Genomic DNA, 24202 nt, shown 5'->3' on the forward strand with positions numbered 1-24202 from the left:
TAAAACAAGAAATAGTGAGCATCCACCACAGTTCTCTAGGGCCGAGAGGAAATCTGACTCAGACCACTGAGCAGGGCCTGACGCATGACCACATGCGCCCTCGACCATCGGTCTTGCAGGAGCACGGCCCGGCCAGGTGGGACTGGATCAAGGAGACACCACTGGCTTCTGAAAGTTCTTAGTTTCTTCACTTTGATACAAATTCTAGATTATCCAAAAAGCCGTGAAAGCATGTGCCTATTAATGCTAGTGGAACAAGACCCTTTTTAAAAAAACCTTCACACCACAAGCCCAAACCTGTAGCTGTGTTCCCCTACATATACCACAAGACAAGCACTGGGTAAAGATGAGTATTTATTCACTTTACAAAGAGAATGGTATTAAATTGCCATAAACAGCTCCATTTATAGACAAATATAACTATACATTACACCAGTAGCTGACTCTAACTTTCCCAAGATACTTGTATAGCTCCAGCTCCACTAGTTGAGCACGGAAATCTGCCACCGAAGTGAGAAGTCCCTCAGAGATAATGGTTTTATGTTTTACATATTCACAGGTGGGAAAAATAAACCCATCTCCCCAGGCCTTTCTTAAGAGTTGAGCTTCCATCTGCATGTTCCCTACAGAGCACTGAGTAAATACTGGCTCATTCTTTAAAAAAAAAAAAAAAAAAAAAAGTTACTGATAATTTGAAAAGGCTTTTATAGCACACAAAATACTTCTTTATACATACATAAAAAATCTTGAGTCAGATTTATTTTAAGGTAAACATACCCTAACACTGCCAAGAGTGGGTGATGAAAAGGAACACATTAAATTATGGAATTATAAAAATATTTTCTTTGGAAAAAAATTCCAACAAGGTCATTAATATCTAAAACCAAAGAGAAAAAAATAAACAATTGTTCTTTGATCCATTAGTAGTTTAAATAAAAATGAAAACCTCTTCAAAAGCAGCTGTAACTGAATCTTTTAAAAGGTTGCAGGTAATGAGTACTTCTAAATCTACACACTGATGATTCTTTACAGGCAACCTGCAGTCAAGAAAAATCCTTAATATGGCTAATTCTTTACTTTTTAATCATCATGATTTCTGTGTATTTTAAAAAAATATTTCACATGACAGCTTGAAAAATAAGTGGTTGTTTTGGGGAAGCACTCCAAATATTCAATCTGATTCAAATCAGATTACCACAGTTGAGAAGCTAGGAAAACTGGTGATTTTATTATTATTTTTTTAATCACAATCATTTTTACTCCAGTGTTTAGTTTATCCCTTCATGTTTTATGAAAATGTACCAAATTAAAATTGTTTCTCTAGTGCTGCTTTGTATCAGGATGTGATGAAAGATATCAACCTGAGATAGGAGCTGACTCCTTCATTAAAGTCCAGTTCTTGAACCCCTACGTGGGAAATGTCTTTTCATTTATGTCAATTCTTGGCATATCCAATCATACTAGGATATCATATTATAAAAATATACCATATATTGGACACTCATGTCAGTACATTGCAGAAAATGTGTCTATTTACTGTGTAAAGTTTATTAACACTTGAATGAAACTCTCTTATTTACACAGTTAGGTCTGGGGTGCTCAGGACAGCGAAGTGGCATAGGAGCCACTGTTAGGAACTTGGAAATGTGCGGCGGTCCCTGGCGTCTGTCGGAGACAGCGCTCCCGGGAGAACTCGGCAGCAGTGGGTGGGGTGAGCCAGTTCACACAGTTCGTCTGGCCTGCTCTCTTCTGTTCATTCTTCTTCGCTTCCATTCTCAGGGTCTAAATCAGAATCTCCATTTAATTCCTTTTCACTTGCCACATCTCTGTCCTCACCATTTTCTTCATCTTTGTCTTCATCATCCCCTTCTTCCTCTTCATTCTCTTCATCAACATCCTCATCTTTTTCACTTGCCTTCTCATCCTCATCTTCATCCCAATTATCCTGGTGGAAACAGTAAGCAAAGAAAGCATGACTGAAGGCCTCGTTCTTACAGAGTACAAGGATATAGGGCATATTTATGTACCAGGAAACAAATTACTCACATCAGAATCCTTATCTGCTATTTCATCATCAGATTCCTCTTCCGAAGATTCTGTAAGAAGAGGGAAACCTAGTTTTAATTTTGTGATCAAAGCAAAGGGCATAGCACTGAAAGCTAATAAACAGAATCAGACTCCTGAATTTACTTTTAGAGATGTTATTTAGCTGTCCTCCATCTAAGGATTATGTCATACTTCTAAAAGGAGCACGATGTTAGGCCAACTATATCTCAACAGAAGCGGGGAGGAAGGGTGGGATCACAAAAAGTATAATTAATTCAGGTATGTTTTTATGTTCTTCAGTTATGTTTTATAGCTTTCTCTATAAAGGTTTTGCTTCATTTCTTAAAGGTATTTCTAGATAGTTTTGTATGCTGCTATGAAAGGGATCTTTTTTCCTAATACATTTTCTGAATGGGACATTATGGACATACATTACTGGGACATCATAATGCTACCAATTCCTTTTTTGCTAGATCTCGGTATCCAGTAAGCTTGCCTATTTGCATATCTTAATAACAGTGCAACTGCAGATTCTGCTGTATTTTCTATGTGGAGAAGAATAACTACTACAAGGTCCAATGTTCTAGAATTCATTTCTTTCATAAAGTACAAGTCAGGATATCCAAAAGTAATAAAAGGTACACTATTGTCTTGCTAATGACTTTATGGGAATGCTTCTAAACTTTATGTCTGATGTAGATTTATTAAGGAAACTTCCTTACTTAAAATCCTAGGTTGCTTAATATATAGTGCTCATGGTAATCTGTTAATGTGGTAATAACTACAGTGATAAGGTTTCTTGACACTAAATCATGTTATAATACATTCTACTTGGCAACGAAACATGACTTTACTTATATAATTAATCTGCAACTTAGGATATTTGAGGATGGCCTAAAATGCTATTTTGACTACATTTTTCTGGTTCTGATTCATAATATGCCTGAATTATTCGTATATGACAAAAATGACTTGTTCCTTAAAAGACTAATAAAATTCCTTTATAAAACCTGTGTCTGGTACCTTGTGAGGCAAGATTTTGACTAAGTAAATTCAAAACTATTACTTCAAGGTTTCTCTTTCCAAGCCAATTTTGGTCATTGAAGCTTCCCAAGAAATTACCTATACCATCCAGGTTTTCTGCATCTGCATGGCTGTTCATGGTGTCCTTCTATTTAAATCTCTTCCATACCTAACGCTCTTTGTTGTTACTATATCTGTGCCCTCTCTTTCATTTGATCACATTTTTGCCGGTTTCGCCAAGGGCTTGTCCGTTTTATCAGGGAAGGTGTGCCAAAGCACCATCTTCTTCCCAAATCACAGAGCTGAGTCAATGTGAAAAGGAATTGTTTAGCATAGACCCTAAGTCTTTACCTTCTTCATACACCAACTTTGCCTTCTGAGCAGGACAAGTCGTTTCCTTTGTTTTCTCTGACGCTGTAACCTGAAGATAATCAAGTGCTATTGTGAAGTGGAACGTAAATTTATCTCAAGTATCACACAACTTCCCCAACAGTAAACACTCTCAGCCACTGTAATGGATGACCTTAACATGATGTAGTTCAAATACCAGACAAAAGGCAAGTGCATCAAATACAAGAAAGAATTACTTTGTGTAAGCTGAAAATGCTTCTAAGGTAAGATTTCCTTCTGTGACAAAAAGCTGTAGCAATACCCTGCGACTCTTGTTCACAGCACCACAACCATTCTAACTATATTAACAACTGAAACATTGACGGTGACGAGTTAAAGTTGACACAGGTACTACAAAGCTTACTTTCTATCAAGTACATAACACTGCCTAGTTAAAAATTAGATCTTCATCTACCAGTTTTTGTTTTAACTGAAATAGGGCACTTTCAACAGTCAGGCAAACAATCCTTATTCCTCTCTCCATTACTCTCACATTCAAATGTTTAGCACAAAACAATCTGATCTACTCACTTGTGTGATTAGAAGGATGAGCTTTCCATGAAGGTGGGAGAGCTTCTGGAAAGTTTTTACTCTGCTTTCCATTAACTGGTACAGTGTCCCCAGCTGGGGTACCAAGTCAGGCAACTAAAAAAGATGACAATAAAAACGATACTTTGACACTATCATAACAAAACATAGATAACAAATACAGAAGTCATGCTCACATATGTCTGCATATTCAGCCCCCAGCAAATGCTTGCACTTCTAGCGGCAGTGGTGGCCTATCACATAGCCTAGCAAAATCTCAAACTTTCAGAGGCCTTTACTGTAGTAACAGCAAAAACAAACAATACATTTTTTAAAAAGAATGATAGAAGGTCAGGAGAAACTGCAAGGCAAGACAAACTGTAGGGTGGGACCTCTTTGTGTTGATCATATTATTTTTGAAAACATCAATATAAAGCAGACACTAAATAAAAAGTACCCTCAACCACATATTTCTTAAAAAGGACTTCACTCTGAAACTTCCTCTCTGATGATATCACAGGATCGACCTCTACCATTAGGACCCAGTAGCTACAGGAAGCTTTTCAGAGCTTCCAGAGACCCACAGGACAGAGTGACAGACCACAAAGCTGACCTTAGAGTATTTCAAATGTACTTCCTGTTAATGAATCCTCTGACTTATGCTTCAGAAATTAAAGCAGGAAATTATTTTATTCGTCCCTCCAGAGCTGTAGGAATAGGGACCCCACTCTTTGCCCTTTAACTAGCCTTTACTTGCCCTCCTATCCAACACTGAATAAGAATATTTCATTCAAATGTTAAATTTTAAACAATAAAAATGAGCGTGTGTACATTACTAAAGTCCCCATGCCTAGCAGTCTTTGACTTAAGAGAAAGTGCTTAAAGATACCTGATAAGGAAGAAATTAAGGAAAGGTGGAAGAAAAGCATTGTTCTCTGAGGAAAGAGAACCGTTTTGGGCTGCAGAGTCTACCCTATACTGTACTTCCATAGTCTATTTTGCCCTGACCTACGTTATACAACTACCATTCCGGTAGTTATAACTTAAGGGTTGAATCCAGAAGGGATTCATTTCAAGTCCTCCTAAGGCTCTTTTCACCTCTAAGCAATTCAACAAGGTCACAAAGTAAGTGCTGTACTATGCTTGTGGTGATCTCTCCATTCCCATCACCATGCCACTCAACCACCACCCCCCAATCTCCCAAGGCTTCTGTAAGCTAGGAAAACCAATATGCATTCTGTTTCCTGTCTCTTCCCCCATTTTCACTTCATGACAGAGATCACCACAGACATACAGAGAATGAACTGCCCAACTCAAAACAGGTTATCCAGTAGTCTTTCCTATCTCAAACTACTGAAGGAAAAGGAGCCTGAGAACAAGGGACAGTGATCAGGCAAGAATCGAGTGAAACTGTGTTAAGAAAGGAAGAACTATAGTTTAAAGAGCAATTAAGAATTTTCAACTCTCCATTAAAATCTTTCAAGAAAACCTACTGAAAGATGCTAGATAATCAAATAAAAGGAGGAAAAAGCCAACTGCATGATTTTATTTCTAGTTTAATGTAACTGAATTAATGATGTGGTAATAATACAACTTGTTTTTTTTTTTCTGGTGCTGCTTTAAGATTTTACACTCCCTCCCTTACATCTGTATAGGTATTAAGGAGCTGACAGTAGCCCCAGCGAAACATCAGGTATTAAATATTTATATCATTTTTATCACAAACCACCCATTTAGCCTCCTGAGGCATGTACAACAGACATGTTAACACGGGGGATATAAACTTTTAAAAGTTACTAAGCTTTTTAGCAGGAGGCGGAGAGATACATACAACGTAAAGATAATTCTGCTAAACAGGTTATGTATATAGAAAAACATCTGAAGGCTCCTATGTATCTTTTCTCCTTTCTGCATTTTTCAAGCTTCTCTACAGTATATATTACTTCTAAAATCTGGGTCAACAAAAGACCAGTTTATAAGAGGTAACAACAATGACAATATGATATTGCACCTGGGGAAAAAACAAAATCTTTAAAAGAAGCGGCTGACAGTTAAAGGGTAGATGGTTTTTGTTAAGCCACAGGTTTATAATCCTTATCAAATCCAAACTATTCAACACCACCAAATGAACAGACTTACTGTGGATAAGTAGGATGCATGGACCGTTAACACACATTTTAGCCACTGAACCATTAAAATAGCACTGAAAAGAAACCAAACACAACAAATCAACTAATATTCACAAATCCCAAAGTAAACACAACAGAATTATAAAGATCTAGAAAATGACTCCAGTAATAAACCACTATTGAATATGACAGTCCTTCCATTCTTTCACTTGGTCTATTTGAGGTCTGTGTAACATAGGAATCTCTTGGGAAAGGGAGGGGGTAGTAAGATGGACTAGGCAACAGGACGAAAACCCCTTCCTCTAAAATAATTCAATTCCAGATATAAAACTAATGTTTTACTTCATAATTAGCTGATACCAAGGCAGTAAATTGGGCTCAGTTGACATTGCATTTTATGCTCATGTATCTGAGCCCATCTATTCATCATAAGGTACAAACAGTGAAAGAGTTCCAAACCAGCATTAAGACAAACATAGGCCAAAAATGTAAGTCAGGCCCTAATTAATGAACTCTTCAACTTTCCTCTGTGAGCTCCAAAGTCTAATGGAGTCTATCAGTAAAAACAACTTAGAAAAGAAAAAATCCATTATAGACACTGATGATGCCATAGTACAAGCTTAAGATCTTTGAGAAAACAACACCCTCTGTGTGTGTGCTAAGCTGTTTCAGTCATGTCTGACTCTTCGCAACCCTATGGACTGTAGCCCACCAGGCTCCTTTGTCCATGAGATTCTCCAGGCAAGAATACTGGAGTGGGTTGCCATGCCCTCCTCCAGCGGATCTTCCTGACCCAGGGATTGAACCTGTATCTCTTATATCTACCTGCACTGGCAGGCGGGTTCTTAACCACTGGCACACCTGAAGGAGGCCATCAACATCCTATCTAAATACTTAATCATCAAATTAACAAAAGATGACTCATAAGATTTAGTTATATACAATCTTTTCCTTATAGTGTCTTTTAGCAACTACCAGAGATTGAGCAAGTTCTACAAATGGCCAGTTTTACACATCATAATTAGGCCTGAATCATTAAATATTAATCCACTAAATGACCTGATAATAAAGTTGTTTTCTAAAAGAAAGGAGAAAAAAGCAATCTAGGTTGCCTAAACATCTTACCTATTAGGATGTCCTTGTAATCTCTTTGTAAGCTGAGGAAAAGAAAAACAGTATTAGTCATAGTACTTCAGAGCCAGCCAATCTCCATCAATTCACACGAAAACACATCCATAAAACCAAAAGAAAAGCATAGCTGTATTAGGAAATCATTATTCTTGTTTCCTAACTCCTAAATGTTTGACCAATTTAACACCATCTAGGAATACATTCCTAAAATAACAGTAATTATCTGATAAAAAATCTAGGCTAGGATTTATGAATGAATGTCCAAAATAGACACAAAGACAGAAAATAGATCAGCGGCTGCCAGAAACTGGGGAGTAAGGACAAATGGGGCATGACTAATGGGTACAGGCTGTCTTTTTGGTGTGGCAGTTGTATTGTACAGTCGATAATATACTGTGCAACACTGGACACTTTAAAGGTATGTAAATTATATCTCAATTTTTTAAATATATAGAAAAAAATCAAGGTTGGGAAACTTTCGGCTGAGGAGATCTAGTGGTCGTCTATGACCCACTCTTAAGTACCCTGCTCATTACATACTGCAAATCCATGTCTGGATTTTCATCTTCGAGTCACAGCATTAGGACCTTAGAATGAAAAGTGTACTCAGTTACCTCTTGCAACAACGGAATAACAGCATGCAGGGGCATCCTTAATACAGTTCTCTTTATTAAGTTTAAATTCCTAGTTTGAAGTACTTTCTGTGAGGGGGGAAAAAAAATATAAATAAGCATACTCAGAAACTAAGGACACTACAGGAAATAGTCAGTAAAAATGATTTTAAAAACCACACACTGAAGAACCAAGTGAATTTTAGCAAATAGAGGTAGGGATTAAGTGAAGAATGCACCATTTCTTATGGCTATCAGACAAGTATAGTCGGCAAGTTATCAGGACATTTACTCCTTGGACTCTTTCCGTTCAACCCACCTCCCTCAGGCAACTACTGAACTATATATTTGGTTTGCATTTTCTAGAATTTCTATATAAATGAGAGCATGTTGTATGTACTTTTTTGCCTGGCTTCTTTCTCATAGCATAAGTCTGATATTCATCCACGTTGTTGATGAAGCAGTACACACTCCTTACACTGCTAGATAATGATTTGTTGATCCCTTCGCATGTCGAGGGTTCTTTCCAGCTTGGGGCTGGTAGAAATAAGGTTGCCCTGACCACTCCTGTACAAGTCTCTGGATGAACACTGGTTCTTGCAGTAAATGCCTAAGGACGGAATGGCACATTCCTATGGCAGATATGTCCCTAAGAAACTGCCAAACTGCTGAGAGTTTCAGTTACTCTGCATACTCCCCAACAGATGGTACTGTTTTCTACATTTTAATAAAGCTATAATGGGCATGTAGCTGTCATCTCATTGTGGCTTTAATTTGCATTTATGATGATTAATGATGTTTAATACCTTTATATGCACTCACTGGCCATTGAAATATCTGTTCACACCTTTATCAATTGGTTTTTACTTGAGTTGAGTCTCACAAATGAGTTAAAAGAGCTCTATAAACTCTGGATATAAGTTATTTGTCTGATATATAAGTTGCGTTTTTTTTGCCAACCTATGGCTTGCCTTTTCATTATCTTAACAGTGCCATTTCAAGAAAGAAGCTTTAATTTTTTATTAAATCCAAGGGACCAGTATTTCCCTAAGTGTGGATTTTGTTGGAATATGGTTTTAAAGAAAGAGAAAAAATAAAAGTTTACAAGACAATCAGCCAGAGGTAAATATTAACTGGATATTTGATAATTTTAAGAAATCACCATTTCCTTTTTTACGTGTGATAACAGATTGTGGTTATGTTTTTAAAAAGAATTGCTATTGTCAGAGTTGAACAGGAATATATTTGTGGTTGAAATAAATAATAGGTCTGAAATTTGATTCACTATAACCTGGGGAGGAGTGTGGCAAACAGATAAAACAGACAGGTTGGTTAGTGTTGATAATTTTTGAAACTGAGTGATGGGTTCACTGTGGCCCACTGTACTATTATGAGATGTTTCTTTAAAAAAAAAAAAAAAGATAACTGATTCACTTGTACTACTAAGGAATTTTTCAAAGCACAATTAAGTAAGCTATGATGGCAAATAAGTTATATTTTTTAAAACACTGTCAACTGTTTTCTGTAGCTTATTTTTCACCAAATCCTCACCAAGGTTTCTATACCATGTTAGACTAAAATCGACCTCCCGAGATATATACACTCACAAACTGTTTTGAAAGTAATTTTAGGTTTTCATATATGTCTGATTTCCCCCCTCATTTTACAAAATCACCTTAAACATAGGACATTCCCATTTATCAAAATATAAAGCAGAGAAACATTATTCATGGGTTGCCTATTCAAGTCACATCTATACTAAGTGGCACTAAGAGTCACTAATAACAAATGCACTTAGCAAATGTAAACCTGCTTTAATCTAATCCGGTAGTGCTTAAAGCCATTTTTTTTACACTTAAATTTTCTCTACAGACCACTTTCAAATTCTGGAATTTAAGAGGACCGAATTAAGCAACATACAAGCAGTCACCAACTTACAAACACAAAAATAGCAAATGCCTCCCTTTTATATACCCCCAACCCTCTTGAATTTTTCCCTCAAACCTCCTATCCATTGCCAAGGTTCCACCTCACCGCCCCCTCTCACGGCCAGGGGGAAATAAGTTTCTGGAATCCAGAGTAAAAACTCAGGAACGCATTTTCCTACAGAAAAAAATATAAATTGTGATCTAGAATGCTGAGTATTATAATTCAGCTACACAACGTTTATAAAGGCTTTTGTGAACTAAAGCCTAAGAACCCAGTAACAAGTCACAACAATATTTCTATGAGAAAATGCATTCCAGGTTCAAAATAACTCAATTCAATCCCTTTGTAGGTTGGTGACTGTCTGTATAGTGCCACCAAGAGATAGACATTTGACTAAACGCACAAAACATTAAATTCAAGACAGTACATGACTATTCACTCTGTAAATGTGCTGTCAATTGCCTTCTAAGAAAAATTAACCATCTTATTTCCTTTAAAAACTGCTATAATACTTACATTTAGAATTTCAAAATCATTACTTTCTAAGCCCTGTGTGAGGAGAACTGGAAAACTATTTGTCTGTGGAAGGTCGTCCTTTCCTTTTTTTGTAGCTATATCCAGGGCTCCCAGGCGTTCTTCAATGCTAACCTACAGAACATAAATGACCAGTTAATGTTCCACCAGACAAGACCTTGGCAACCCACTCCAGTACTCTTGTCAGGAAAATCCCATGGGTGGAGGAGCCTGGTGGGCTGCAGTCCATGGGATCTGCAGAGTCGGACACGACTGAGTAACTTCACTTTCACTTTTCACTTTCATGCATTGGAGAAGGAAGTGGCAACCCACTCCAGTGTTCTTGCCTGGAGAATCCCAGGGACAGGGGAGCCTGCTGGGCTGCCGTCTATGGGGTCACACAGAGTCGGACACAACTGAAGCGACTTAGCAGCAGCAGTAGACAAGACTTAAACCAGTTTGGTCAATTTACTCTGTTTCTGTCTCAGGAGACAAAAAGCTCTAACTGATTCACAACTCAACACTGAAAAACACAAACATGCTCTTTCTTACTCCAACAAAATCTCATCACCATAAAGCCAATGTTGCACACAAGTGTAATATCTATAGTCCAAATTCACAAATTTTAGGGGGGAAAGAAAAAACCTGAAAAATCACAATTTGAGAATGTAATTCATAAAAATCTCTCTATAAGATTCAAAAAAGATAAGGATCTGGCATCTGATTACTATGGCCTAAGAAAAAAACTATTTTTATAATTTATAATTTTTATTAAAAAAAACCCTTTTATAATTTTCTATAAAAGCTTCCCCCAAAAACTTTCTCTTGTCATCCACCTCAAGTCTCTTGCTAACAAATATTATCAAAAGAGCACAAAGACAGGTTCCCCCCAAAATTTATAAGATGTCTCCCTATTTTTCATTTGCTACAAAAACTCACTTGTACTTAACCAATCCCTTCTGAAAGCAAATCTAACCACTATGTTCTGCCAGCCTCTTGGTAAATGAATCAAAATACAAATGTTCTGTTATTACCAAAACAAACAAATATGCTTTGGTAAAGCCTCCTGTCTGGGATATGTTTTATGGAAAACAATTTTTAAAAGGTAGGATGAAATTAAAGGGTTGGATCCAGGCCAGGCCAGAGAGAGTTGGCCATTATTTTTACATACAGATACCATGTTATTGAGGGATAATTTTTATGAATAAAGCAAGACATTTAAAATCAGGTAAAGAAACATAACATCCTTTCTCTAACGATAAAAACAGTTAAAATTTTAGATTATTTAGATAAGAGTGACAAGTGAATGGAAGACAAAAAAGAGGACTTTTCATTGACAAGAACAGTAAACCATAACAGGGTTTTAAAAGTTGCAAAAAAAAAATGAAATGTGTAAGTGCTTTAAAAGATTATAACGATGATCACTTTTAAAGACTAACTAGCACTAAACCAACCAGGAATGCTCAGACAGCCAAGAGAAAAGGCATCACTGGAACTCAGCAACATGCGAAACCCAATGAAAATCATCACAGCAAGTCCTGGTTTAAACTACAATTACCTTACACAGCTAAAAATTAACAAATGGCCAGAAAAGCACCCTCTTTAGTCAACAGAGTTTTGTCCTCGCCATTTTCTGAAGTCTTCAGCTTTGGCTCCATCCAATATATTCCGTTAGATTCTCCCAAGTCATCTTAAATTTCAAACTCAAAAATGGTCAGAAGGATTGTATTACCTCCTTTTCCCCCAATTTCCTCTTGCTCTCTACTTCCTTGGTCTGTCGAGGAGCAGGCCTGACAGCTGCATGATGACCAGGTATCCCGGGCACCAGAACTTTTGCTTCGGAATTCATCACTGGTGTCCTCACCTGTTGCACAGGAACAGGAGGCATGCAACAAAGGAAATTATGTCTTTAGTCCTTGTAAGATTTATCCCCAGTGAGAAAACTGACAGATTTTAAAAGGTTTTTCTACTGAAAAGTTTAATACAACTAACTCATAGGATATGAATTAAAGATACATTTTAATTGAATATGGGCATTTAAGTACAATCTGAACATTCATGGTTTTAAAGCTTTCAACACCAGGTGAGAGAAAGAATCAAGAAAAACAAAAATCTACCTATTACCTAATGACACAATGACTTAAAAACATTAACAGTGAAGCTGTCCATTTTACTACTACCTTCAATAATTGATCTTTGCCAGAAATGCTCAGACAGCCAAGAGAAAGGTGTCATCTCTGAAACTCAGCCAGAAGCGAAACCATATGGATGTCATCATAGCATATCTTGGTCATTAGACTGCCAAACACAAGTCTACATGTAGATGCCATATTATATTCAAAATAGAGCATCACAATAATGCTTTTATATATGGTATTTAATTCCAGCCCCATCACGGATTCAGGTTTTATTTCACCCTGAAATACAACAATCCTCTCAAAAAAGTTATGCTGCTTTTTAAGTACAGAAACTGATGAAAATAATTTATCAACAAATCTGATATTTACTCAGTGATACTGCATGGGGGGACAGAGGAGGAAGAATTAAATCCAAGGTTTTCAACTTCTAGTCACCTATGCACTCATTCATTCAACAAATTAAGAACACAGAAATGAATAAAGTTTTACAATCTTGATATCTAAAACCTAATCCCACAAAGTTAAGACAAGATCACAGATAAAGATAATATTTAAAGTCTAAACATAATATTACATAATGATTCAATTCAAATATCTTTTTTCTTAACTAATATACAAGGCACTCACCTTTGTTATAGCTGTTTCTACTTTTGGGGCCCAGCAGTTTGAAATATCTCTTATTAAACACATATGAGGTTCTTTGGAATTCAAAGCCTGGGGACAGGATTTTCAAGGGGGACAGAAGGTGGAAGAGGGGGGAAAATAAACTGTTAAACAGAGTAACTGGGAGTAAGAATAAAGTGAAAAAGAAATGCCTACTTGTGCATATTTATAAAAATACAAAAAGGTATAGAAGGCTTCCAGAAAAAACTCCTGGTCACTCAGACTGATCATCATTCAGACTGGGGGCATTTGAGGAAAACGGATAATCTCTGAAGAGAGCAGACATAATGTTTACTTTCCTTAGTTATGAACTGCTCAAAGTTTTCACACGTGCAGCTTCAAAAGATTGAGATTTTTTTTATGATTGAGATTTAAAATGTAACAGGTTTTAAAGAAAATATTATCAGCTCATTGCCCTTGTAAATAATAATCTGCTAAAAAAGACTGGTCCTACCCTAAAATTTCCTACTGCTATCCTTCCACAGGCTAGTCAAAGACAACCACTGGCTCGAAGGTGAATTTCTATGTCCTGATACAGTAATAAACAGGAGGTTTATGCAGCAAAACCCCTATATATCTATAAGGCTTTAAAGTTATAGGTAATTTCCTATATCTACATCATCAATCAATATCTGAAAGACACCAAGCAAACAGGTAACAGGTTGCATCTGGACAGTGGGATTATTAAAGGAGTCACATATGGTAAGAAGACTTATGTTCACAGCTTGACACTTCTCTCCCCTTTTTATCATATCATATCCATGTATTATGTTTTTTAAAAGTAAGCAAATAGTTTTAAATCGAATCAACAACAGATTGCCTGAGCAAGAAATATTCTCTCACAGCCTCATCTATTGGATATGCTCATAATTACACACCAAAAGTCCTCAAGAAACTTTTGTAATCAAAAAATTTAAATTGTTGCCCCACCTATCACATTTCCACTTGGAATATTCAATGTATGATATTACCACGAAATCTTATTTATCTTTTGGGTAACTGGGCAACATTCACCCGCACCTGTGGCTACTGAGCACTTGAAATGTGACTAGCCCAAAGTGAGATGTGCTTACAAGTGAATAATACACACCAGACTTCAAAAACATAATAGCAAATAAAGGAAGGAGAGCAAAACATCTCAAATAATGTTTTATATTGACTCAGCATTAAAATGCTATTTTGGATATACTGAGTTAAGTAAAAATAGGTGACCCTTGAACAACGCAGAGCCTAGGGGCGCAGACCTTCCATGCAATCGAAAATTCATCACTTATAACTTACAATGTATCCATAGTTCTGCAACTGTGGATTCAACCACCTTGGATGGTGTAGTAGTATAGTACTTACTATTGAAAAAATCCATGTAAAAGTGGACCCACACAGTTCAAATCTGTGTTAAGGATCAACTGTAGAACCAAAGTTCTCACAAGTTAAAATAAACCACCCATTGAAAGGTCCCTCAGTTAAAGGGAAATATATGACATCTTCTTAAGTATTCCAATAAACAGAGCAATGTATCCTTTCACATTCATCATCTACCAGAGATGTACTGATGTTATACTACTTTACTTCAGGAGCATCTACGTACCACTCGCTCAATGGTGGGCTGAAACCAATTGCCATATACAAGCAACAATGACATTTTGTCTGAGCAGAAACCAGCTGCTAAAATAGGGATAGGTTTTGGTGTTGATTTCTTGCCTTTCCCAGGTGTTGCTATCTGAATTGTACAGTTCGAAGTCAAAGGCTTTTTGCAGTACCTAGAAATGGAAAAACAATTACATAAGAAAATGTGAAAATAGGACTTCCCTGGTGATGCAGTGGACAAGAATCTGCCTGCCAATACAGGGGACATGGGTCCAATCCCTGATCAAGGAAGATCCCACATGCCAAGGAGCAAATAATAAGCCCACGAGCCACAACTACTGAGCCTGTGCTCTAGAGCCCGGGAGCCGAAACTATTGAAGCCTGGACACGACAGAGCCCATGCTCTGCAACAAGAGAAGCCACCGCAACGAGAAGCCCGCACCCCACAACAAGAGTAGCCCCCGCGATGAGAAGCCCGCACAGCACGAGAAGAGTGGCCCCCATGTACCACAACTAGAAAAAGCCTGCACAAAGCCATGAGGACCCAGCGCAGCCCAAAATCAACTAATTAATTAAATATAAAAAAGAAAATGTGAAACAGCATTTCACACAAATTCTCAGAAGCTGGTGTCAAGTAAAGAAACGGGATCCTCCACTGGCCTCCGTGTCATCACCAGGAGTGAGAGGGTCCCCAGAGCACCAGTGTTTCTGTCATCTATCCCCACTCTGCCAACATTCAAGACCTCACCCCAAAATCTGCCATGAGGTACACCTGCTCTATCCCCACAACAGGCCCCAAAGCTCCCAAGTGTGCTGTCAGCACCATGAGCTTTCAGCCTCGAATGGCTCTGTCCACACCCCACTCCCGTAAGGCCCATCTCCAAATGCTTCCAATCTCTGAACACTCACCATGACCTCTGCAACACACTTCCAGGAGCAAAATAATCAGTAAAATATAAATGAAATTAGATCCTCAACTTCAGAGCTCCCCTCACCTTGCTCCAGGCTGCTCACCTCGGCAGCCCTCTCCACACCCTCGTGCCAGGACCCTTCACCATGACTTAAGTGTGCACCTTGTTCTTCACTAACATTTGCTACAAGCAGTCTCCTCTTCCACCATCTCTAAAACCACGGAAAACTGTCGTCACCAGCTAACCCTAACCCAGTGGCCTCTAGATCACTCAGCACTTCTTAAAGAAGTGAGTGGCTCACTGTCATTCTGTCCAACAATTCTGCTGAAGAATTCCTTTCTTGGTGACTTCCACACATAGCGTGCAGACGGATGATCCTTCTGACATCCCCCCCCCCTCCCTCCCTCCCTCCCTCTCAGTCCTAAGCCTTTTGCCTCCAACAACCTTATCCGTCCCTGTATCTCAGCCACACACACTCACTCACACCACAGACATCTTATCACCAGTAAGTACACATCCTCCATAAATAACTCCAATTCTAAGCACCCCACTAGCTTTCCAACTCTCTCTTCCTAGTTTCCCAACTTCACAACCATCTCCACCCAGGATTTTTGGCCTCTGCTTTGGCCTTTACCCTTCTATGGCCTATTCTCTTTGCAATGTCTTAAAATTTAGGTCAAACCCCATCAATTATCAGTTTAAAATCCTTTAATGGTAGGCTACTGCCCAAGAAGAAATGCCCCAGTCCTTACTGTGGCCCTCTTCTGGGCCTTCAGTTATACGTTCCGTGCACACGTATGACTATGTGAACAAAGGCCTCGAGGGCTACACACCAAAAGGTTTACAGCTACCTCTAAGGAGTGGAACTCAATGGAGCTCCAGAGACTTGGGTTTTATAATCGTCTATGTCTCCTGAATGTTTTAAAACAAATGTATACTGCTTTCATACTTCCTACTGTAAAAGCAAGGGTAGTGGTGGTGGTAGTTTAGTCACTAAGCCGTGTCCGACTTGCAACACCGCGGAGTAAAGTCTGCCAGACTTCTCTGTCCATGGGATTCTCTAGGCAAGACTACTGGAGGAGGTTGCCATTTCCTTTGCCAGGGGATCTTCTTGACCCAGGAATCGAACCCAGGTCTCCTGCATTGCAGGCAGATTCCTTACTGACTGAGCTATGAGGGAAGCCACCAACTGACAATAAAAAGTTGAAACCATTTTAAAGTTTCACATCATTATGCACATTGACTGAGTCTCAGACCATGTTCACAGCATATGGCAAGAGTTGGCAAACTTTCTGTAAAGAGCCAGATAGTAAATGTTTTTGCTTTGGTGGGGGCCACATATGGTCTCTACTGGATGCAGCCTGCAGGCCATAATTTACTGATTCCTGTTCTATGACTACTATACATAACATCAGCAACATCCTCTGTCCACCAGAATACAAGCATTTGCTGACCCGCCATTGTGTGACAAGGGCAACACTATCAACGTTAGAAATTAAAGCTTCACCAAAGCTCACAACAAAGTTTTCCTACCTAGCTAATTTCTTTTAAAATTTATGTTAGAACTAACAAAATTTACTAAATACACAGCACAAAAAGCCACCCTCTTTAACCACAAATATGAACAAATAAGCCACAACTCCAAAACTCAAGTTTTCATGGGAATGTATATATTCATACAGATGAAGAATTAAAGCTTTCAGAATGACCTACCTGAAAAGTAACAAAGCAAAGAAGGCTGAGGTGGGAGTATAAATAAACAGCAGCAAGTCACGGGAAGAAAATAAATTTCTGACTTGAGAACTTTCTTACTTACCCATTAAGTATGTGTTCAAAAAGATGAACTTGACCATCTTTGCAAACAACAGCTAACTTGACAGGCTAAAACAAAAACGTAACATTACTCTAATAGGAAATATACTTCAGTCTACTCTAAATTACTTATGAAAATCCGACTACCCTCTCCACCCTTCAAATAATAACCAGAGATAAATAAGAACAGTAACGATAGACAACTTTTGAATTTAAAAATAATCCCTCCATCAAAAGAACAATTCAAGTAGAAGTTGTCAAGCTTATAAACGGAAGTTTAGACTATGAAGACAGCGCAGTCAATGACCACGCAGCCTGGAGGTTCAGAGGCACTAAGTTACTGCCAAGTGCACTGGCTGACAACATGGAGCCGGCGGGCCTGCAAATCTGGATTACTGAAAGCGCCACCACGCCCTGTCCTTTGCCCTCATGAGCACTCGACACAGAACCCAATGGTTATGTCAAACAGTCTAAGATTTTTTTTTTTACTTCATTCTCTTTCTTTCCTGAACCATCACATCGTCAAAACCCTGATTTAAAAAGAGTATTTGTGAAGTCCAAAAACAAATTCTCAAAAAATAAAAATAAAACGAGCCACTTACCTCCTCTTTGTTTTCTGACAAAGTCAAGTCAATAAAGACAGGTTCATCTGTAACTGTAAAAGACATCACTGCATTCTTCTCTTTGTTTTCTGACCGGACCTGCCTAGATAATAAACCAAGGTTTAGACGGCAAGACACTGGGAGGGGAAAAAAAGGGGCCAAAGAGCATTTTCATCTTTTGAAAGCTAAATAAGGTAATTAAAAAATAAGCAAAATATTTGTGTCACTACCATGTAACATGGTTGCATGGGAAAAGAAAAAGCATTAATGTGTTTGTGGCAGACTTAAACAATGAGCAACCTTCTTTTCCACTAACCTATTTGTCTATCTTGATGGCAATGCCAACTTTCTTGATCACTACGGCTTTCCAAGTCTTGAAGTGAGTCCTCCAACTTCTCTTTCAAAGTCATTTTGGCTACTCTAAGTGCTCTGCAGTTCCACTTGAATTTTAAAATCACATTGTTGGTATTTTGACTGAGTTCACTCAGTATTTATAGATTAATGTGAGGAGAATTAACAGCATAGTAATATTGAGAAAACAGAGCCCAGAAATAAACAGATAAATTACCTCATTATTTGTTGATTCCTTACTTGAGAATATGCCTACTTGTTAAAATTTATTTGCAGACCCAAAATCAGTATTTGCAGTGATTTCATGGTCTTTAACAGGTACACACAGAGAAGTGAAGAATATGAGCAACCCAACACCCATGAGGTTAAACAAGGCAATGCTGCCTTTTTACTGCAGCTTGCATACTAAGGATTCTTTTCACAGCCTGCTTAGTGCCACGCTTTTTGCTCCTGTGCTTTTGGTTGGTGATTTCTGTTTAAAACGGCCCCCAAGAATAATGCTGAGGTGAAGCCTAGTATCCCTAAGAGGAAAAAGGCTAAGATATTCCTACAGAGAAAGTGTTTGAGTTCGATAAACTGTTATTTAACGTAAGTTCATCACCTATGTATGTGTGTATTAAACCACCAGCAAACAGACATTACTGAACTAATCCAGTAGTCATTTCTTTCAACAAAATAAGAGATTTTTCTAAAAAAAAAAAAAAAAAAATTTTTAAGGTTTTTAAATTGCCCAGTCACAAAAATATTCAACCTAGTGTATCTTTAAACAAGCACAGAGGAAGTTCTATAATGCAACACTCTTAAATTTTTCTCATAAAGATCTGATTTTTAGGCAGGCTCAATTTCTCATTACAAGTCAATGTAAATCTAACATTAGATACAATATAGCCAATCTCATATTCATCATTTATATTAACCATGTAAATGTGACCAATCCCTTCAAGGTAATGTTACCTCCCAAATCCAAAAGACTACATACCAGACATTAAGTAACCGGTCATGGACTGCTCCAGATAAGAAATAAAGACCTGTAATTCCATCAAAGGGTTGGCTTTCATTAGGAGGTCTGATAGTAGTGAACGTAAGTGATGAAACTGGTGTCGCATGTCCTGTGAAGTGCTAGAGAAAGTTAAATCTCATTTAGGAGAAGATGGATATAAAGCAGTTAACAAAAATTAAGAGTTCACATGTACCAGAAATAATATAGATAATACATATCTGAAATCAGAGCTCCAGACTACTATTTGTGCTATATTCCTCTCACTTTAAAAAATTTCATCTGAAAAATGCTGAACATTAAAAATGTCCCTTCCAACTCCCATGACTCTAGCCCATAATTTTTTTTTCCTCCATCTTTACCCTAAAGACTCACTTCATTCTACCCATTTTAAAGCGGTGCTTGGGTGCTCAGACACAGCCAAGGAATTGTAGGTCTTCATGTTACTCTCAGTGAGTCGAAACCACAATTTTAAGGCATCATCACAGCACCAAAATTTCAGTAACCCAAGTGCACTAAATCGTAAGTCTACATTTCCACAGTTAAGTATTGTGTTAATTCTAAATTTCCTTAAATACTAAAAGTGTACCAAATACTGGATGCAAGCTAGAAATTAAAAATTACCATCATTATTACACAATTATAATTATCAACAGAGACCATTCAAATTTACTCATTTCTTCCATTTATATTCATTTTTGCAATGCATGTGAAACAGACATATCTAATTTATTTCAACAGATTTGGAGGCTAAGTTTTGTCTATTAAAAATCTACTATTTCATATGCTTCAAAGTAACAAATCTTATAAAACAATATTCTCTTGTTCAGATTCCTGCCTTTCTCCATACTTGCTCCAGACCACTGTTATGCTTACGACTTATTTGATTCACTCACTCTGTAGACTTCTTTGGTCTCCAAAACCCATAGTTTGATTGTTCGACCAGCTGAAAGCAACATCTTTCCATCTGGGCTGATACACAAGGAACTGACACTGCTATTATCACCTTTCCATTTGCTGTATTGAAGAGAAATAAAAACATCTCCGTAAATGGGGAGGAACCTTTACTCAGGGCAAAAATAAAAAACAAATCAGGCCTTAAAAATGCCTCTTAAGATTCTAGGCCAATGGCAATCCCCTGAAACTTTAGTCAAGTAACCAACCCTGGACAGATCTCCAAGGTCCTGCCTCCCCAACAGGACAGAGAATCTGGAGAGGTACCAGGAAATGGGTGAGTAAAAGCTGTGAGAGTGTATAATGGGTAGCTGTGTATCCTGTGATCCATGCGGTAGATTTTATTAATACCCAGGAAACTGGGCATGCTGGCTGGACCTCTGCAAAGCCTCTATTCCCTCCAAAGTTCCTGCATTCTCTGAAAGGTTGAGAATTTACTTAGCAGCACAAATGATCTCTCAACCTATGGTACAAAAAGGCTATTTCTACCCCAAATGCACACAGATATGCCCCCTTCTGATAGAGTAAAATAAATTAGGTATAGATGATCTCTTTCTAATATCACAAATACGATTAGCAGCAAGAGTGTCTGCAGACTGTCACACACGTTAACAAACTTTTATAAGCAACAAGGAGCTTGGCCTGGTTATTCACTTATATAATAAGAAATAACAGCAGCAATTTTCCTACCAAAAAAGGTTAATTCTAAAGTGGAAAACATATTGCTCTGCTAGTCACATTGGAACTGTCAAATAACTCATTCAGAAAAACAAAATTACTCTTTTTGATCTAGGCTGCCAACATGCATCCAAACTAAGGAAGACCTGAAACTTAGGAGCCACATGAGCCATGGCCACAGTCGCCTCGGCAAACACTGGAAACACACAGAAGGCCAAGGTAATGCTGGTGGCATGTGCCACCGCAGAATCACCTTCAGAAAGCATCACCCAAGATACTTCGGGAAAGCCAGTATGAGGCAGTACCACTTAAAGAGGAACCAGGGTTTCTGCCCAACTATCAACCATGATAAATTACGGACCTGGGTCAGTACACAGACACGGGTAAATGCTGCCAAGACCAAGACTGGAGCTGCTCCTATCACTGATGTGGTGTGATTAGGTTACTACAGAGTTCTGGGGAAGGGAAAGCTCCCAAGGCAGTCTGTCTTTGTGAAGGCCAAACTCTTCAGCAGAAGAGCTGAGGAGAAGATTAAGGGTATAGGTGCAGCTTGTGTACTGGTAGCTTGAAGTGACATGCTGGGAAATTCATTAAACAATAACAAGTGCTTTTCAAAAAAAAAAAGGAAAAACAAAATTAGATTCTTAAAATACACAATGAACTTTAGAAATTAAATCAAAACTGATGAAAAATAAAGAAATATTTATGAGAATGTTTTTATAATTCTGGGGTTAGAAAAGGCCTTCCAAAGCAATTACAAATAAGGAATCAGAAAAAACAAATTTAATTAAATAGAACTTCTTACCACAAAATAAGTCATAAAAATTAAAAGCAAAAGCCTGGGGGAAAAAGATATAAAAAATATATAGGCAACTGGGGCTCTGTAACAACCTAGAGGGGTGGGATGGGGAGGGAGATAGGTTCAAGAGGGAAGGGACATATGTATATGTATGATTCATGTTGATGCCTGGCAGAAACCAACACAATTCTGTAAAGCAATTATCCTTCAATCAAAAAATAAATTTAAAATTTAAAAAGAGAATTAATACTCAGAATATAGAAATATCTCTTCATATTCAAAAAAGAACTCCTAGGGACTTCCCTGGTAGACCAGTAACTAAGATTTCATGCTCCCAATGTGGGGGGCCTGGGTTCAATCCCTGATCAGGGAACTAGATCCCACATACTGCAACTAAGACCGGTGTAGCCAAATAAGCATTTTTAGAACGAGAAAGAACTCTTTGATTAAAAAAAAAAAAAAACTCAAAATCAAAACAGACAAACAAGGGCTTCCTTGGTGGTCCAGTGGTTAAGAACACACCTCCCAATGCAGGGACATGGGCTCAATCTCTGGTCTGGGAAAATACAGGCCTTGAAGCAAAAGTCCAAGAGCCCTAAAGCCCGTGCTCCGCCACAAGAGAAGCCACCACAATGAGAAGTCTGTGCAAGGCAACCTGACAGTTAACGTGAAAAACTCAACCTCACCAACAATCAAAGAAATGCTGCAATAATGAGCAAGAACTTTTCCTTTACCCTCGTTGGTACCAAACATTCTTGACAATTTTTCACCAAATCCCACAGCTTCAGCACTCACCTATATTCCTTATTTACTATCTGGTCACTGAATTGAGAGACTTCAAAGAAAAAAAAAGACATGATCACCATCCTGACAAGCCTTCTGCATCTACTTCACCACACAGAGCTAACACCACCAAAGCCCGCCTGCCTCCCCATTAAGAGCTTTGCAGCCTCACGTGTTAACCTCCCTCCATCAGCAGTACCTGGGAATTTGTGTGAGTTCTGAAGCCCCAACCTAGACCCACTAAATCAGACCTGTAGACACAAGTAGCGTAATGTGCACTTTAAAGATGGAAAAGCAATAGGAAATGTGACTGGTTCCAGAGGAGTGACCTACAATACCAACTCTGAAGGCCTCCCAACCCCTCGACAAACGAGCCCAGCACTGAGCCACACACCCACACGGGCTTTCCAAGCAGCTTTTTAATGTTTCACTTTCAAAAAACAACAGGCAGTCAAGGATCTCCAGTCACTTGAAGAATGTCTTTAACATGAAAGAAACCAAACAAAAATCAAAACACATCCTCAAGAGGGAGATAAGTAAAAAAAAACTTACATCTTGCACTACTTCAGAGAATTAGAAAATATTATAGGCATGAAAGAAGCACGACAGAATGAAAAAGAAATATTCAAAGAACATAAAATAGCTCCCAGAAGTTAATAATTTAGTTTGAGGAACTTAAAAATTCAATACAAGACTTAGAAGGTGAAATTGAAGCAATTTCCCAGGTAACTGAAGGAAAAGACAAAAGAGTTAAAATGAGAATATAGTAAGAAACTTAAAGGATTAGTCCAGGAGATACAATATCTGAATAACAGTATGTAGTATAAGAGAAAGGAGAAAGCGGGAATTAAATTATCAGATCTATAGTACAAGAATGAAGATCATGAATTCCCAGGCTAAACAGTCCCTCAAGGGCCAACACAATGCACTGACTAAAGAAAAAAATAAACAAAACACAGAATATTTCAGTGTATAAGCATAATTAACAATGAAAGCGAAGAAAAAAAAAAATGAACCAATGCTTCAAAATCCTGGGGGAGATTATTTCCAACTCAAAGTCTGTATCTTCAAATTATTAATCAACTGTGAGGACAGAATAAAGACCCTGGAAGACATGCATGGTAAATGTATTGAGATTCTGCTTGTCTTCCAGGAAGCTACCAATTTGTGTGTGTCACCAAAAGGAAGAAATAAACCCACGAAGAGAAGAATGGGATCTAGGAAACAGAGGTTCCATCCAACAAGAGAATTTTCAAGATAATGAAAGGAAATCTCAGGATAATCACTAGAATAAAGCCGAGAAGTCCTCCAAGAAATAAATGAAACTGGAGGAAAGCCTACAAAGATTAAATAACTGATTCATCAACTGATGTGTCTGAAAATAAATGAAATTTACACTATTGGAGGAATGAGACTGAACTAATGACAAGTATATACAAAACTAAGCAAATGAAGCAATAATACACCCCAAAGTTTTGTGCCCAAAGATAATACAAACAGTACAGTCCAAGTCTCATCTAAAACAGTATTTAGGTAGGTATAATGTGAACAATGAATATTGTTTAATTAAAGTTTGACATTACAACACTGGGAAAATGGGGATGGAAAAAGGTAGGGACTAAGAGCT

At 37.9% G+C, this 24202-nt stretch overlaps 1 protein-coding gene, 3 non-coding genes and 1 pseudogene across 4 annotated transcripts in view; 1 reads left to right on the forward strand and 4 right to left on the reverse strand.

The window, feature by feature from the left end:
- Positions 1-335: 335 nt before the first annotated feature.
- The window catches only part of WDR43 (WD repeat domain 43), a 37762-nt gene continuing 13895 nt past the window's right edge, over positions 336-24202 (reverse strand). Inside the window, exons 4-18 of the mRNA XM_040224157.1 lie at positions 20258-20378; positions 19344-19483; positions 18014-18116; positions 17416-17480; positions 14690-14861; positions 13066-13152; positions 12033-12164; positions 10304-10435; positions 7862-7948; positions 7242-7273; positions 6127-6190; positions 3991-4104; positions 3421-3490; positions 2047-2096; positions 336-1945 (exon numbers count right to left, since the gene is read on the reverse strand). Of these exons, the coding sequence (XP_040080091.1) occupies positions 1754-1945; positions 2047-2096; positions 3421-3490; positions 3991-4104; positions 6127-6190; positions 7242-7273; positions 7862-7948; positions 10304-10435; positions 12033-12164; positions 13066-13152; positions 14690-14861; positions 17416-17480; positions 18014-18116; positions 19344-19483; positions 20258-20378 (1561 nt within the window). The 3' untranslated portion in view covers positions 336-1753. The remainder of the gene's footprint in view (positions 1946-2046; positions 2097-3420; positions 3491-3990; positions 4105-6126; positions 6191-7241; positions 7274-7861; positions 7949-10303; positions 10436-12032; positions 12165-13065; positions 13153-14689; positions 14862-17415; positions 17481-18013; positions 18117-19343; positions 19484-20257; positions 20379-24202) is intronic.
- On the reverse strand, positions 11760-11835 carry LOC120852353. The gene has a single exon (XR_005718533.1). It is a non-coding gene; the product is annotated as a small nucleolar RNA SNORD53/SNORD92 (small nucleolar RNA).
- On the reverse strand, positions 12506-12583 carry LOC120852352. The gene has a single exon (XR_005718532.1). It is a non-coding gene; the product is annotated as a small nucleolar RNA SNORD53/SNORD92 (small nucleolar RNA).
- On the reverse strand, positions 19768-19852 carry LOC120852354. Its single transcript, XR_005718534.1, has one exon. It is a non-coding gene; the product is annotated as a small nucleolar RNA SNORD53/SNORD92 (small nucleolar RNA).
- LOC120851786 lies at positions 20645-21562 on the forward strand (annotated as a pseudogene).

The sequence above is a fragment of the Oryx dammah genome, unplaced genomic scaffold, assembly GCF_014754425.2.
Source record: "Oryx dammah isolate SB20612 unplaced genomic scaffold, SCBI_Odam_1.1 HiC_scaffold_25, whole genome shotgun sequence".
NCBI classification, from domain to species: Eukaryota; Metazoa; Chordata; class Mammalia; order Artiodactyla; family Bovidae; genus Oryx; species Oryx dammah.